This window comes from Procambarus clarkii, chromosome 14 (genome assembly GCF_040958095.1).
Source record: "Procambarus clarkii isolate CNS0578487 chromosome 14, FALCON_Pclarkii_2.0, whole genome shotgun sequence".
Lineage (NCBI taxonomy): Eukaryota > Metazoa > Arthropoda > Malacostraca > Decapoda > Cambaridae > Procambarus > Procambarus clarkii.
The window spans coordinates 32,451,938-32,467,543 of NC_091163.1; the positions used below are offsets into that span (position 1 = coordinate 32,451,938).

The window sequence follows — 15,606 nt, forward strand, 5'->3', positions numbered from 1 at the left end:
TGAAAATGTAGGTAAGTCTAAGGTAGGTAAACGAACCTCTGGTAGTTGGTTATTGAAGTGAGACCCAGTGTTACTGGTATTGGATCCAGATTGTTTTGCTAATTTAGATAGCCTGGTAATTGTATCTTGAGTCTCATCTTCATACTGGGAGATGTTGTCTACAATTTGACTTACTTCCTCAGGATCAATTTCTACAGTATTTAGTAGATTAAGATAAGATCGACTTGCAGATTTGACTTGATCAAATTTCAGATCAGCCACTCTAACTGATGTCTCTAAGTGATAAGAGTCAATGGGAGTATCTTTAGATAAGCCCTCAGCCTTGTTAATTAATCTGGTCAAATGACCTTTAAGGCCAATGTAGGTTCTCCTTAATTGCTCAGGAGTAGCCATGTTGGGCTTGGGTCCAAACTTCATGGGATTAGTATATGTATTACTAATGAAGCTTGGTTACTTGTTCATTAGTGGACAAGTAACATTAAATGTAGACTAATTTAAGGTGGCTAATTTATACTCTACCTCACTTGAGGTTAAATGTACCTACCTAACAACAAGTAGCTAGATATTTTGTGCACTGTCTGAACTTCACCATTAGTTCTCGTCCGGTTAGCTCTTCTATATCACCATCAGAGTTAATAGAGATTATCCAGCAATACACAAAATAGATACACAAATTAATGAATACAAGAGAAATATTATGGAGACACTCCAATCAGAGTTATCTCAAAGTTTTATCCCACCCTGTTTAGGGTCAGCACAAATAGTATAATACATACACTACTGACTAGCTTAGGTCTAGTCGTAATAATTCCTAACTAAGAACTATAAATTTATTTAGTCTGGGCTTGTACCAAATTCAGCACAATCTCAGCCTAAATTCTACCTAATAATATTGGTAAAGGTTATTGTGGTGCAGTAAAGTGAATATAATTGTGCTGTATTTTTGGGTTTTTGTTTTTATAAGAGTGCACTTGCACACACAAGTGAAAACAATTATGTACAGTTATGTTTGGCTTGCCAGCCACAGCCGTCTGTGATAGTTGATGGTGTTGATTAGCTTGTCAACCACATGCAACCTAGACTCACCTGACAAGTGTACACCATCTCTGGTCAGGTTCTGTCTATATGGTCTGGCTGTAAATTGGATATATGTGGCATCCAATCTCACTCGTTTTTTCAGCCTGAAATTTATGTACTTAGCAGCTCTCTGGTAGTATTCCGGGGTTACTCCCCAACTATTATCTTGACTTGGTTGGCGAGGTTCCACTAATGTGAATACTACCGAATTACTGATGAGCTTGAAAGAAGAAATTATGGCTTTAAGGTGTTTATCACCTCGGCTGGATGACGAGTGGGGTGGATGTCATTACCACCTAAGTATATAATGGTTAGATGGTGAGGCCACTAACGCAGGTGTTAGTGTGGAGTTGTTATAAAAGTTATGAGCTGTTGCTCCTGGTGACCTAAAGATTCTCACTTCTGTGTGAGGTATAGGTCTAAGTGTTGTGGGTAATTGGCTATGACCCACTAAAGCTACCTTATACATGAGGTGAAAGTAGCAATATGTTGGTGTGACTTAGACTAACTGATGTGTTACACTGTTGGTTGACACAATTAATTAAATAGTTAGTCTAGCTTACATCACACAAGGATTAGTTATTAATGATTAATATTTGTAATTATAAATTTAAGCCTATCCGGTTCGATAAGGACCATAATGTGGGACATTTGGGGCTTGACTCTAATTATTTAAATATTAATATAGTAAAATTAATTATGAAGGACCACCCACTTTTGTAGTAAAGAGGGAAACTGAGAAAATGTGATCATTAGAACATTCTAGATGAACCAGTAACTATGGATAAAATACTAGAGAATATGATCATTGAAATAATTAATGGGCTGTATAATTAAATGAATCAAAGCCTCAAACACCTACATTGGGGGGTATTACTGGAACTCAGTACGTCCAGGAACTAGTGTGGTTCGTTCACTAATCCAATGTATAATAATCTAATCCTATGAATACTTATGAAATCATTATCGTTATCATTAAGGGGAACATAGATTATGAATATGTATAATAATAATTATAATAAACACATGTTAATCCAATGAACAGAGTTCTGCATGTAAAAGAGTACAGATAATAAATTCGAGGAATACAAAAGGAATCTTAGCTTAATGACGATTCCTTAGAAGTTAGTCACGACGCTTCCTCTGATTCTCCTGGACTCGTCATGGAACACTGGGAGTTGATTAACATGGGAAATGACAGCTCGGAGAATTCTTCACACACGCTGTGATTTTTAGTTGTTATACGTCGTCACGACAAGTTACCCAGCTATAAACCCGCCCCCGATCTGATGCATCAAACAAGGATAAGGTACTTAGCTAATATGGGCACTGTGTAAGTTAAGGCTTGCCGAAGGTCGCGTCCTAGGCTCTAGACTTGTCTATCCTAGATACTGATGCGCTCCACTGGCCGGTCACATGGAGTTACATAGAACCAAATTTAACAGGTTCCGTAAATGACACTGACACCAAGTGTCTGCAAGGTTCTTCACACCTCACAGTGGCGACTTTCTTCTGGAGATTTGATAGCGTTTACCCTGGTGGCTGGGTAATGGCGTCTCCTCGTGAGCACCACGTGAACACGCCTACTCGTGAGCGTTTCAACACGTGGACTGGCGTCTCTCCCGCCCCGCTCCGCGTTCCGAGTTTATTAACCAAATTATTTATTATGGATATTATCATTTCTCGCGGTTGTGCTTGAAATGCTCGGGTTAAGACGGGTTTATTATTTGGAAGAGTCAAATATTATTATTTGCCAGTTCTATGATAGTAAACGAACAATGGAGAAGAATTAATGTCTCTCCCGGGCATTCACTCGTGACGTTAATTTTATTACTAGATAACAGCTATAACTATAAACGCTCTATTTGGCTTTAGTTGGAGATCAGTTTATCTGTAATTAATTATCACACAGAACACCGTTGTTTATGGAGAATCAAATTCAATTCTCAGGCACATTGGATATAAATGTGTTTATTACAATGGAATCTGATGCAATACTGGCGTCGGGTGACGTAAGAATTCTAGCCTTACTGTACAGATGTAATTATTAGTACATGTGAACTCTACGTTGGGTTAATTTTAATCACTACAATGATTAGTAGAATTAGTAGTAATTAATGAGAATACAACAGTGTTGTATTTAGTGTTGGAAATTTCCAACAAAGCAAGACCATTTCCAGCCAACAAAAGTATTGGAGCAGACCCAGACGCTTCCTAGCCAGCACATCTCGACCTAAGCAGTGACATCTTCCTCTCAGCATCTTCTAATGTGCTTGTGTCCAGGTCGGACTGCCTTTAGGTGAACAGCCCCACCTCGAGCCAGAACAGGCCCGGGTGAGAAGTCGGCAGTTCACCTTTTGCAGCCGCGTCATGACTTAGGTGCATTCTTTTTCTCCTCTCCTAAATTCCCTCCGTTTCTGACACTACCGAGCCAGTTGTGGAATCTCGTGATCGTGCGAGTCCACCATAACTGGGGGTGGCAACCTTCCTGGACCCGGTGATTGTTGGTGGTGAGACCCCTGCATCACTACTTTCTACAATGCCACTGGCACACCTGCCCCTAATCATGTCAAACATGCCAACATCAACAGCATCAAATTCCTCATTGCCTCTGAAGACCACCTTTTTGCCTGTTTTAGGGAACCTGAACTTAGTAAATTCGCCCAAGCTTCTCTGACTCCTGTACTCGCTATTGCACAAAAAAACTAAATGTTCTGTTCTTATACTAAATGTTGACAGCTCTGTTCTTTCAGCACCTAACAGCATCAATCTTCTTCAGGACATATCAAACAGGAATGACATTACTGTTATGGAGATATACGCAGTGGCCTAATACCAAACACCTCAAGATTCCTCCCCTGCAGAAGCCCCAAAACTCTTGCATCAAGGTATCAACATCCTCAACACCAGCACTCCTCCCTACCTCATAACTCCAGTTGAATATTTTCCTTTGCTGCAAATGCTTCAACTGCTACTAGTACAGTCATGAAACATGCAAATGCAGAAGTCAACAAATTTGCTCTATATGCTCAGCAAAAGGTCATTTTTACACTCAGTGCTCGGCCCCCACCACAAAATACACGAAGTGCCCAGGTGCTCATACAGCTGTAGATAAATCTTGCCCTCCGAGAAAACTAACACTGAAAACTCTTCGTACTAACCAACATATTTAGAAACTGTACTTTTGGTCGCTCTCGAACCCATTGATGATGTGACGACGTATATTGAATTTTGTAACTAGCTCATCAAGATTGTAACTTGTTTAACTAAATAAATTGTAACTTGTTTAGCAAAATAAATTGTGCTAAATAAAATGGGCTCCCTGAGCCCATTATGTGCCTCTGTAACCCTTTCTACCACCGCCCACAAGATGGGTATGGGGTGCATAATAAATGAACTAAACTAAAACTAACCAACCTCGCACTCATGCACAACCTCATTCTTCCTCAACCTCCCAGAACCCATCCCATCACCAAACAGCATCAACCAACTCCATGCCCAATGCCAGTGCCCCTAATGCTTCCTCTCACCAGCACCAACACCACCCTACTACTGCCCATCATACTCACCCCTCTACAGCACCCTTCCCTCACCTACCACCTCCAGAACCAGACATATGAGCGAGTCACAGCCTGCGTCCAAGCAGCATATTTGCAAGCTAAAGACGATGGTCGAGATTTTGCTGATTACCTTCCCATCTTTCTTACTCATAAAGGCCTTTCTAGTGTTTCTGTACCTCCTCCATCTCTTGCGCTCTATTCCTTTTTTCCCCACGGTACATACTCTGACGCATCATCTACTCACCACGTCTTCAACAGTCCCCCACACTTCCTTGACTAGGGCTTCTATGACTGACACAGAAAACGGAGCCCCAACTTCTGTTGTCCAGCACACACTAATCCAACCTTTTCCTGACGAGACCCTTCCTCACCCTGACTCTCCCTTTCCCCTCCACTGATCCAGTCACTCCCCCCACTGACCATGCCTCTCATCCCAATGCCTCTTCCTCTCAACCTACTGACCTCTCCTCTCTCCTCACTGACCCACTCCTGACATTCCTTCCACTTCCGACATCACTTCTGCAAATTTGTTTATTTTTGTTTGTTAGATATATACAAGAGTTGTTACATTCTTGTACAGCCACTAGTACGTGTAGTGTTTCGGGCAGGTCCCTGGAATACGATCCCTGCCGCGAAGAATCGTTGTTACAACCAAGTACACATTTTACTGTTGAGTTAAACAGAGGCTACAGTTAAGGATTTGCGCCCAGTAAATCCTCCCCGGCCAGGATACGAACCCATGACAAAGCGCTCGCGGAACGCCAGGCGAGTGTCTTACCACTAAACCACGGAGACTGGCAATAACAAATATATATCATTCTGACACCTGCCAATCCCCCCCTCTTACCGACCCTTCTCTTCCACCCTCAGCTGTGAACTATGGACTTAGTAACACCTTCCGCGTTCCAAAACATCGTCCCGCTCCCATTAAATTTAACAAGACCCCTTCCCTTACAGCCTGTAGCTTATATGCCGGTGATCAAACCATCCAACGAACTAGAGCTCCTTCTGTTCTTTGTTCACTCCAAACAGCTCAAACCTAACTCTTCACATTCCTAAAGATCATACAGTTCAATGTACAGGCATTCTTTACCATTTGACACCTGATGTCTGATTTTATTGAGACTGAACGTCCTGGTGTGCTTCTTCTTAACAGCACTTACATCACAAACTTGTATAAAATCCGACACTTTGGCTACTCAACTTACCAGTTACCTGATGAAGCACATGAAGGCGTTGCCATAATCTTAAAGTCCTCCTATAAACATGAACTTCTACACACTCTACCCTGGCTTATCCATTAAAATCAACACACAAATGGTTCCTCTCATCATCTACACAACCTACATCCGTCCTAACACTGGCGTTCCCATGCAAGACATCACCACTCTCTTCAATCACACTCACTTGCCTGTTTTCCTGCTTGCAGACCTCAATACACAACACACTACATTCCAACACAATACCACAAATATACATGGCCAACAGCTTCACCAAATATACATCCAAAAACATCTATTCTTCCTTGGTCCCGACTTCCCCACTTTTTTCAGTCATACAGGTTCTGGCAGACCTGATCTCATATTCACCAACAGACTTGTTAACAACCTACAACACCACATTTCACCAGGACCCATTACGGGCTCTGATCATATTCCCTTAATTTTCACAGTATCCACCAATCCTATTATCATCTCCAGCACTTCTCAATCCTCATACCATAGGGCAAATTGGGACATGTTCAAACAACGCACTGATGACACTGATCTCACTTACGAATTCAATGACAAACATCACACTGACATTGACACACAAGCACGCAACATTTAAGACACCATCATCCATGTTACAAACGTCTCCTTTCCTAAAACAACACACAAACCACATTTCACTTTCACCCATTCCATTCGCACAAAACGCCTTTTATCTTGTTATCATTCTCGATTCTTACACAGTATACATCGCTAAGGACAAGTACTCTGGAACCTTACAACATTAACAAATAACACATCCTTAACAGCCTAGATGAAGACCACACAAAACACTGGAAACAACTCATTAAACAAGCAAAACAACACAGAAAACTGGCACCTCAGGAATTTCGGAAACCAATCAAGCGCTTACAAGGATCATCTCACACATCATTTAAATGCCTCCTACATAACAACAACAAAGTCACTAAACCTGATGAAGTAATTAATATTTTTAAACACCATTGGGAACGCATTTTTCATCCACATTCTCCTGAACCAACTGACTTTCCCAACATTGAAGTAGTTGAAAACTGACTACACCAAAACAGACATGAAACCACACCTGACGACCTCATCCACCTTGACAACCTCAACTCACGCACTGAACTACAGACTCCCCTGACTCCAGCTGGTGTCAAGACAGCTCTCATGGGCACTCGTGGCTGAGCCCCTGGTGTCTGGCACTGGACATACCCGCCTTCCACAACTCTCCGTGTCTATCATTGCTGCTGTCACTAACTTATTTAACGCCTCTTTTGCATCTGGATATTTTCCTCTCACCCTCAAATCTGCCATTGTTGTTCTTATTCCAATACCTGGGAAACTTCACACTGACTCAAAAAACTATAGACCCATCAGCCTTTTAGAGACACTTTGCAAAGTCTTTGAAAGGCTAGTCAACATCAGACTCAGAACGCACCTGGAAGACAATGACTTACTAACAAACAGTTTGGATTCCGGCCTCACCGGTCCACACATGACGCCTTAGATATCATGACCAATTATATCAGCATCAATCAGTACCAAAGACTTCGTACTGCACTCATCACCTCCGACTACTTCAACTTACACGCCGGTGTTCCCCAAGGCTCTGTTCTTGCCCCGACACTTTACATCCTATACATCAACGACATTCCTGACCCTATTTATCACATTTTATTTGCCATCTGCTACGCTGATGATGTCTCTCACCTTGTCACCAGCAACTCCATTGGGACACTATCACGAAGATCACAAGCAGGACTCGATAATGTCACATAATAGAAGTATGGCTGGCGCATTAAAACAAACTCCAACACTTCAAGAGTCACTTACTTCTTCTGTAAAGGCACTGTACGCCCTCTTTCTGTTCATCTCTATTCGCTCTCTAATCCTACTAACATCTCTATATCTCCTTCCACCACCACTTGGGCTGGACGGTAGAGCGACGATCTCGCTTCATGCAGATCGGCGTTCAATCACCGTCCAAGTGGTCGGGCACCATTCCTTCTCCCAGGCCCATCCCAAATCCTTATCCTGAACCCTTCCCAGTGCTATACAGTCGTAAGGGCTTGGTGCTTTCCCCCCTGATATTTCCCTTCCCTTCCCTTCCACCACAGTTCTTAGCCTAATACATGATCGACAATTACTCTTCCACACACACACTCACACTCACACACACATACACACACACACACACACACACACACACACACTCACACTCACACTCACACACATACACACACACACACACACACACACACACACACACACACACACACACACACACACACACACACACACACACACACACACACACACACACACACACACACACTGCACCGAAACATGCAATAGCTCTCCAGGCTATGAATAAAACGTACAGACTTAGATCTGCAAAACCTGATACTAAAATGTACCTCTACAAAGCACTCATTAGACCTCTCCTAACACATGCTCCAATAGCTCTTTCCTTAGCCGCACCCACTAACAAACAAAAACTTCAGAGAATACAGAATAGAACACTTCTATTCACTCACACTCACTTCTAGATGGGTACTGAATACTCGATGGGACGATTTCAGTACCAGCGAAAGTCTTCATGATAGTACCAACATTCTTGCAGTCAATGTCTACTAGAAAACTTTATTAGACAAACATCTTGACACACTACTTTCATATCACGAACAACACGTTGACTTTATCTTACAAACACTCTTAGACAATCACGAAACACGATCTCTTCCCCTTCTATCCAGGATCCTCCTCCTAACTCTGTATTTCGTTAAACTTCAGCTCTCAACACCAAGCATCCACCATCTACAAATATTGGGCTCTCAACACCCAGCACAAACCATCTGTAAACATTCAGCCCTGACGCTGTTAAGTCAGTCACTGTGATGATGTGAGTTTTGTGATATCCCTGATGTTGCCCCTGAGGCACCCGCCTGAGTACTTGCCTCAAATGCCACAACCTGTCGCCACGCAGCTGGGTTTAGCCCTGGTACGTGTTCTCCTACAAAATCTACTTCCTCTCACCCCCCTTATTCTTCTTCTGTCCCCACTTCCAAGCTCGCCCTTCGGGGTATCTTATCCTGTATATATATATATATATATATATCAGATTAGAATATATTAGATGCCGCCAATATGCTACAGGTCCACAAAGACAACACAAGACCTGCTCCTTCTTAAGGCCACCAATATGCTCCACATGCTGCCATAACACTGACAGTGTGCCAGGGAACTTCTTAAGGTTATCCTTCTTAATATATTTAGATCTCATTTTCCTTATTCAATTGTTTTCCTTAAATTGTAGAAATTGTCTTTTTTCGTTTAAATTTAAGGAAAACCAGTATCTGTTCATATCTTCTAATATTGTCTCCTCCAAGATTCGTCCTTTCTTACATCATCTTAACCTAAATTTCTTCCTCATTTTAGTAATAAATTAGGTACATTTTTATTAAAGAGACATAAGCACTTAAGACTTCAGACTGAGAGAGAATGGCACAGAGAAAGGTAGAAAAGAGACAGACTGAGACGGTAAAAACCAATATATACATTGAGACTTATCTCTTACATAGAAAGAGATAAGAGAGACTGAGACAGAGACATAGAAAGAGAGAAAGTGACAGACACAAAACTGATAAAGGAGGAAGAGAGGTAAGATGAGGAAGGGGATATTAGATTACGCGAGTAAAGGAAGGACAACGGGTATAAAGATGGAAGAAGAAGTGGAAGGTTAAGAGAGAAGGTGGATACGAGTAAATATTTCATTAAACACCACAAAATAACATTAGAAAATAACCAAAGATCATCAACTTATGAATAATGTTAAGTCTTGACTCCTTTGAGAGCTAATGTGAGATAATTCCCAACTGGCAAATCATCTCAAGTCTTGAACCCATTTAATGTTAATGACCTTAACATCGGCTCCTTGTGAATACTCTCATGTTCTTCATATCACCTGTTTGGAAATATTCTTGGCTCTGTCAGCATAGATGAGGGTGTTCCTGGTCTCCTCGCGGTGGAGGTGACAGGGGGAGACGTGAGCGATCATCACCGTCCTGCAGTTGCCAGACAGAGCGTCCTGTAGACAGAATACTGTGTTGTATAACGAGCAAAGACTTGTGTGAGGCGGGAAGAGACGAACACAAACTCTTATATATATATATATATATATATATATATATATATATATATGTATATATATATATATATATATATATATATATATATATATATATATATATGTATATATATATATATATATATATATATATATATATATATATATATATATATATATATATATATATGTATATATGTATATATATATATACATATATATGTATATATATATATATATATATATATATATATATATATATATATATATATATATATATATATATATATATATATATATATATATGTGTGTGTGTGTGTATATCACGAAAATAAACACGTGATTAAAAATGTGACAATGTCAGACCACAGAGGAAAAATGAAACAGGAATTTCCTTAAGTACTTTCGTATATTAATACATCTTCAGAAGGAGTCCCTTCTCCTTCTGAAGATGTATTAATATACGAAAGTACTTAAGGAAATTCCTGTTTCATTTTTCCTCCGTGGTCTGACATTGTCATATATATATATATATATATATATATATATATATATATATATATATATATATATATATATATATATATATATATATATATATATATATATATATATTAGTATATTAGTATATTTTGGTAGCAGTCTTTCGTGTAGACATATATTATTAAATATGACCGAAAAAGTAAGATTAATAATTCTAACACGAATTTTCTCGATCTTTCTTACGTTTCTTTTCACTGTTGGTGGTAATTCAAAGATCAATTCTCCAAAATTCATTTTTATTTCTAGTCTGACGCGACACTTGAGCGCGTTTCGTAAAACTTATTACATTTTCAAAGACTTTAGTTTACACACACACATACAACTTTAACTGAATAGAGCTTAAACATCTTTCGAGTTTTTATACCTACATTTGGGTGAAGTGACATGTTACAATAGTTTTGGATGACGTGAAAATAAACTTTTAACACAAGACAGAACACGAAACAATGAAATACAAACAGGTATTAAAAGTAGGTAACTGCAGAAGGCCTATTTTTATTGGCCCATATTTCTTGATGCTTCTATATTGGAGCGGAGTCTTGAAGTGGGTAGAATATAGTTGTGCATTAATTGGCTGTTGATTCCTGGTGTTGACTTCTTGATGTGTAGTACCTCGCAGACGTCGAGCCGCATGCTATCGCTGTATCTATCGATGATTTCTGTGTTGTTTGCTAAGATTTCTCTGGTGATGGTTTGGTTGTGGGAAGAGGCTATATGTTCCTTAATGGAGCCCTGTTGCTTATGCATCGTTAAACGCCTGGAAAGAGATGTTGTTGTCTTGCCTATATACAGAGTTTTTTGAGGCTTACAATCCCCAAGAGGGCATTTGAAGGCATAGACGACGTTGGTCTCTTTTAAAACGTTCTGCTTTGTGTCTGGAGAGTTTCTCATGAGTAGGCTGGCCGTTTTTTTAGTTTTATAGTAAATTGTCAGTTGTATCTTCTGATTTTTGTCTGTAGGGATAACGTTTCTACTGACAATATCTTTCAGGACCCTTTCCTCCGTTTTATGGGCTGTGGAAAAGACGTTCCTGTAAAATAGTCAAATAGGGGGTATAGATGTTGTGTTAGTTGTCTCTTCAGAGGTTGCATGGCGTTTCACTTTCCTTCTTATGATGTCTTCCACGAAACCATTGGAGAAGCCGTTGTTGACTAGGACCTGCCTTACCCTACAGAGTTCTTCGTCGACTTGCTTCCATTCTGAGCTGTGGCTGAGAGCACGGTCGACATAAGAGTTAACAACACTCCTCTTGTACCTGTCCGGGCAGTCACTGTTGGCATTCAGGCACATTCCTATGTTTGTTTCCTTAGTGTAGACTGCAGTGTTGAAAACTCCGCTCCTTTCCATGACTGTTACATCTAGAAAGGGCAGCTTCCCATCCTTCTCCATCTCGTAAGTGAAACGCAACACTGAATTCTGCTCAAATGCCTCTTTCAGCTCTTGCAGATGTCTGACATCAGGTACCTGTGTAAAAATATCGTCAACATACCTGCAGTATATGGCTGGTTTCAAGTTCATGTCGACTAAGACTTTTTGCTCGATGGTACCCATGTAGAAGTTTGCAAACAGGACACCTAGGGGAGAACCCATGGCGACCCCATCTACTTGCTTATACATGTGCCCATCCGGGCTCAAGAAGGGTGCCTCTTTAGTACAAGTTAAAGACCACAAAATTTTGGAGAATTGATCTTTGAATTACCATCAACAGTGAAAAGAAACGTAAGAAAGATCGAGAAAATTCGTGTTAGAATTATTAATCTTACTTTTTCGGTCATATTTAATAATATATATATATATATATATATATATATATATATATATATATATATATATATATATATATATATATATATATATATATATATTTGAGTGAGGTGGGAAGGGTGATGTGGCATTACATTTGAGTGAGGTGGGAAGGATGATGTGGCATTAGAGGATATTAATAGGGTATTAAAAGTATCAACACAAGACAGAACACGAAACAATGGATATTGAATAGAAGTGTTTGTAGAAAGCCTATTGGTCCATATTTCTTGATGCTTCTATATTGGAGCGGAGTCTTGAGGTGGGTAGAATATAGTTGTGCAATAATTGGCTGTTGATTGCTGGTAATCAGCAATCAACAACCAGCAATCAACAGCCAATTATTGCACAACTATATTCTACCCACCTCAAGACTCCGCTCCAATATAGAAGCATCAAGAAATATGGACCAATAGGCTTTCTACAAACACTTCTATTCAATATCCATTGTTTCGTGTTCTGTCTTGTGTTGATACTTTTAATACCCTATTAATATCCTCTAATGCCACATCATCCTTCCCACCTCACTCATATATATATATATATATATATATATATATATATATATATATATATATATATATATATATATATATATATATATATATATATATATATTTATATATATATATATATATATATATATATATATATATATATATATATATATATATATATATATATATATGAAGCGTTATACTTTGTCATTATATACATGGACATACTCAAAACACTAACAACGAATCATGGATCACAAAACAATGATGATTGTTGTTTGACTTTCTAACACAGCCATAATCACCTTTGTCATTTTGGTGGATTATCATAATTAACAGATTAGTTTAGAATCTGTAGTGATTTGCGAGTTAGAAAACGAGTGACAGAAACTAACATTAAGACAGTAAACATTGGTAAACTCAAGGTAATACCGAGGTTACTATATATAACTAAACACGACACATGGTGTGTTTACATATTGTAATTATTTTCATAATAGTTTACCTTCAAGAGTCGTGTGAGTTTAGAGTCGCGGAAGTTGACGTATTTTGCGCGACCTTCAGCTAGGGCGTTGATGCAGTTGCCCAGAGCAAGAAGGGAACGGTTGATATGGGCTCCCTCCTGCAGCCGCTTCCCTTTATTCTGTCAAATACACACTGAGTTAAGGCATTCGTAACACAATATAAATATCATGGTGAGTGTTACATCACCATAATAGTATAGTGACTGTACAGTGATTCGTTGATAGGATATAGTAACCATGAAAAAATAGAGGTTCATTTACTATGATGGTATATAGTGACCATGGTGCGGGTTGATCATTGTAACATTAATGATGATAATGTAGTTCGTCACTATAACTTGTCGTGTACACCAAAATAATGATAGTTCAGTGACCATAAGAAGATACTGTCACCATACTTGTGACTGCAACGTGTGGTATGCCCACAATAACTCGCCATTGGTCACCATATCATGGTATGGTGACCATAACACAGTATGGACACTTTAACATAGTACTGTGACAAAGGCGCGTCCTGGTCCCTCTAATGTGGTATGGTCACCATAACTCATCATGATCACAACAACATGATATGGTCACAATACCTCGATCGTCATGGATACCAAACGTGTTAGGGGTAAAATATTATTATGGTTAATAATATTTAAAACAAAATAGCTCGTAATTGTCTTCATAACAAATAATGGTCACTAATTCTTCATGGTCACCATAACATCGTATTGGCAAAATAACTCACCACAGAGACCATAACATTATTTGGTCACAATAATTAGTCACGGTCACCATAATATTAGTTGGTCGCAGTAACTCATGGTCACCATAGTATATGGTCACAGTAACTCTGCATGATCACCATAACATAGTATGATAACCTGTCATAGTAACCATTATGTGGGATGGTCACCATAATAAAGTATTGTCGCAATAGCTCGTCATAGTGACCACAACCCACCATGGTGACCACAACCCACCATGGTCACCACAACCCACCATAGTCACCACAACCCACCATGGTCACCACTTCTCACCATGGTCACCACTACTCACCATGGTCACCACAACCCACCATGATCACCACAACCCACCATGGTCACCACTACTCACCATGGTCACCACTACTCACCATGGTCACCACAACCCACCATGGTCACTACAACCCACCATGGTCACCACTACTCACCATGGTCACCACTACTCACCATGGTCACCACTACTCACCATGGTCACCACAACCCACCATGGTCACCACAACCCACCATGGGGACCACAACCCACCATGGTCACCACAACCCACCATGGTCACCACAACCCACCATGGGGACCACAACCCACCATGGTCACCACAACCCACCATGGGGACCACAACCCACCATGGTCACCACAACCCACCATGGTCACCACTACTCACCATGTTCACCATAACCCACCATGGTCACCACAACCCACCATGGGGACCACAACCCACCATGGTCACCACAACCCACCATGGTCACCACAACCCACCATGGTCACAACTACTCACCATGGTCACCACAACCCACCATGGTCACCACAACCCACCATGGTCACCACAACCCACCATGGTCACCATAACCCACCATGGGGACCACAACCCACCATGGTCACCACAACCCACCATGGTCACCACAACCCACCATGGTCACCACAACCCACCATGGTCACCACAACCCACCATGGTCACCACAACCCACAATGGTCACCACAACCCACCATGGTCACCACAACCCACCATGGTCACCACAACCCACCATGGGGACCACAACCCACCATGGGGACCACAACCCACCATGGTCACCACAACCCACCACGGTCACCACAACCCACCATGGTCACCACTACTCACCATGGTCACCACAACCCACCATGGGGACCACAACCCACCATGGGGACCACAACCCACCATGGTCACCACAACCCACCACGGTCACCACAACCCACCATGGTCACCACTACTCACCATGGTCACCACAACCCACCATGGGGACCACAACCCACCATGGGGACCACAGCCCACCATGGTGACCACAACCCACCATGGTCACCACAACCCACCATGGTGACCACAACCCACCATGGTCACCACAACCCACCATGGGGACCACAACCCACCATGGTCACCACAACCCACCATGGTCACCACAACCCACCATGGTCACCACAACCCACCATGGTCACCACAACCCACCATGGTCACCACTACTCACCATGGTCACCACTACT

The 15,606-nt window shown here is 40.8% G+C and overlaps 1 protein-coding gene across 1 annotated transcript in view; it reads right to left on the minus strand.

Annotated features, from left to right (window-relative positions):
* Window positions 1-15,606, minus strand: part of LOC123771022 (uncharacterized) — a 570,661-nt gene that overhangs the window by 231,015 nt on the left and 324,040 nt on the right. The window contains exons 8-9 of the mRNA XM_069324755.1: window positions 13,347-13,484; window positions 9,837-9,959 (exon numbers count right to left, since the gene is read on the minus strand). Coding sequence (XP_069180856.1) covers window positions 9,837-9,959; window positions 13,347-13,484 — 261 coding nt within the window. The remainder of the gene's footprint in view (window positions 1-9,836; window positions 9,960-13,346; window positions 13,485-15,606) is intronic.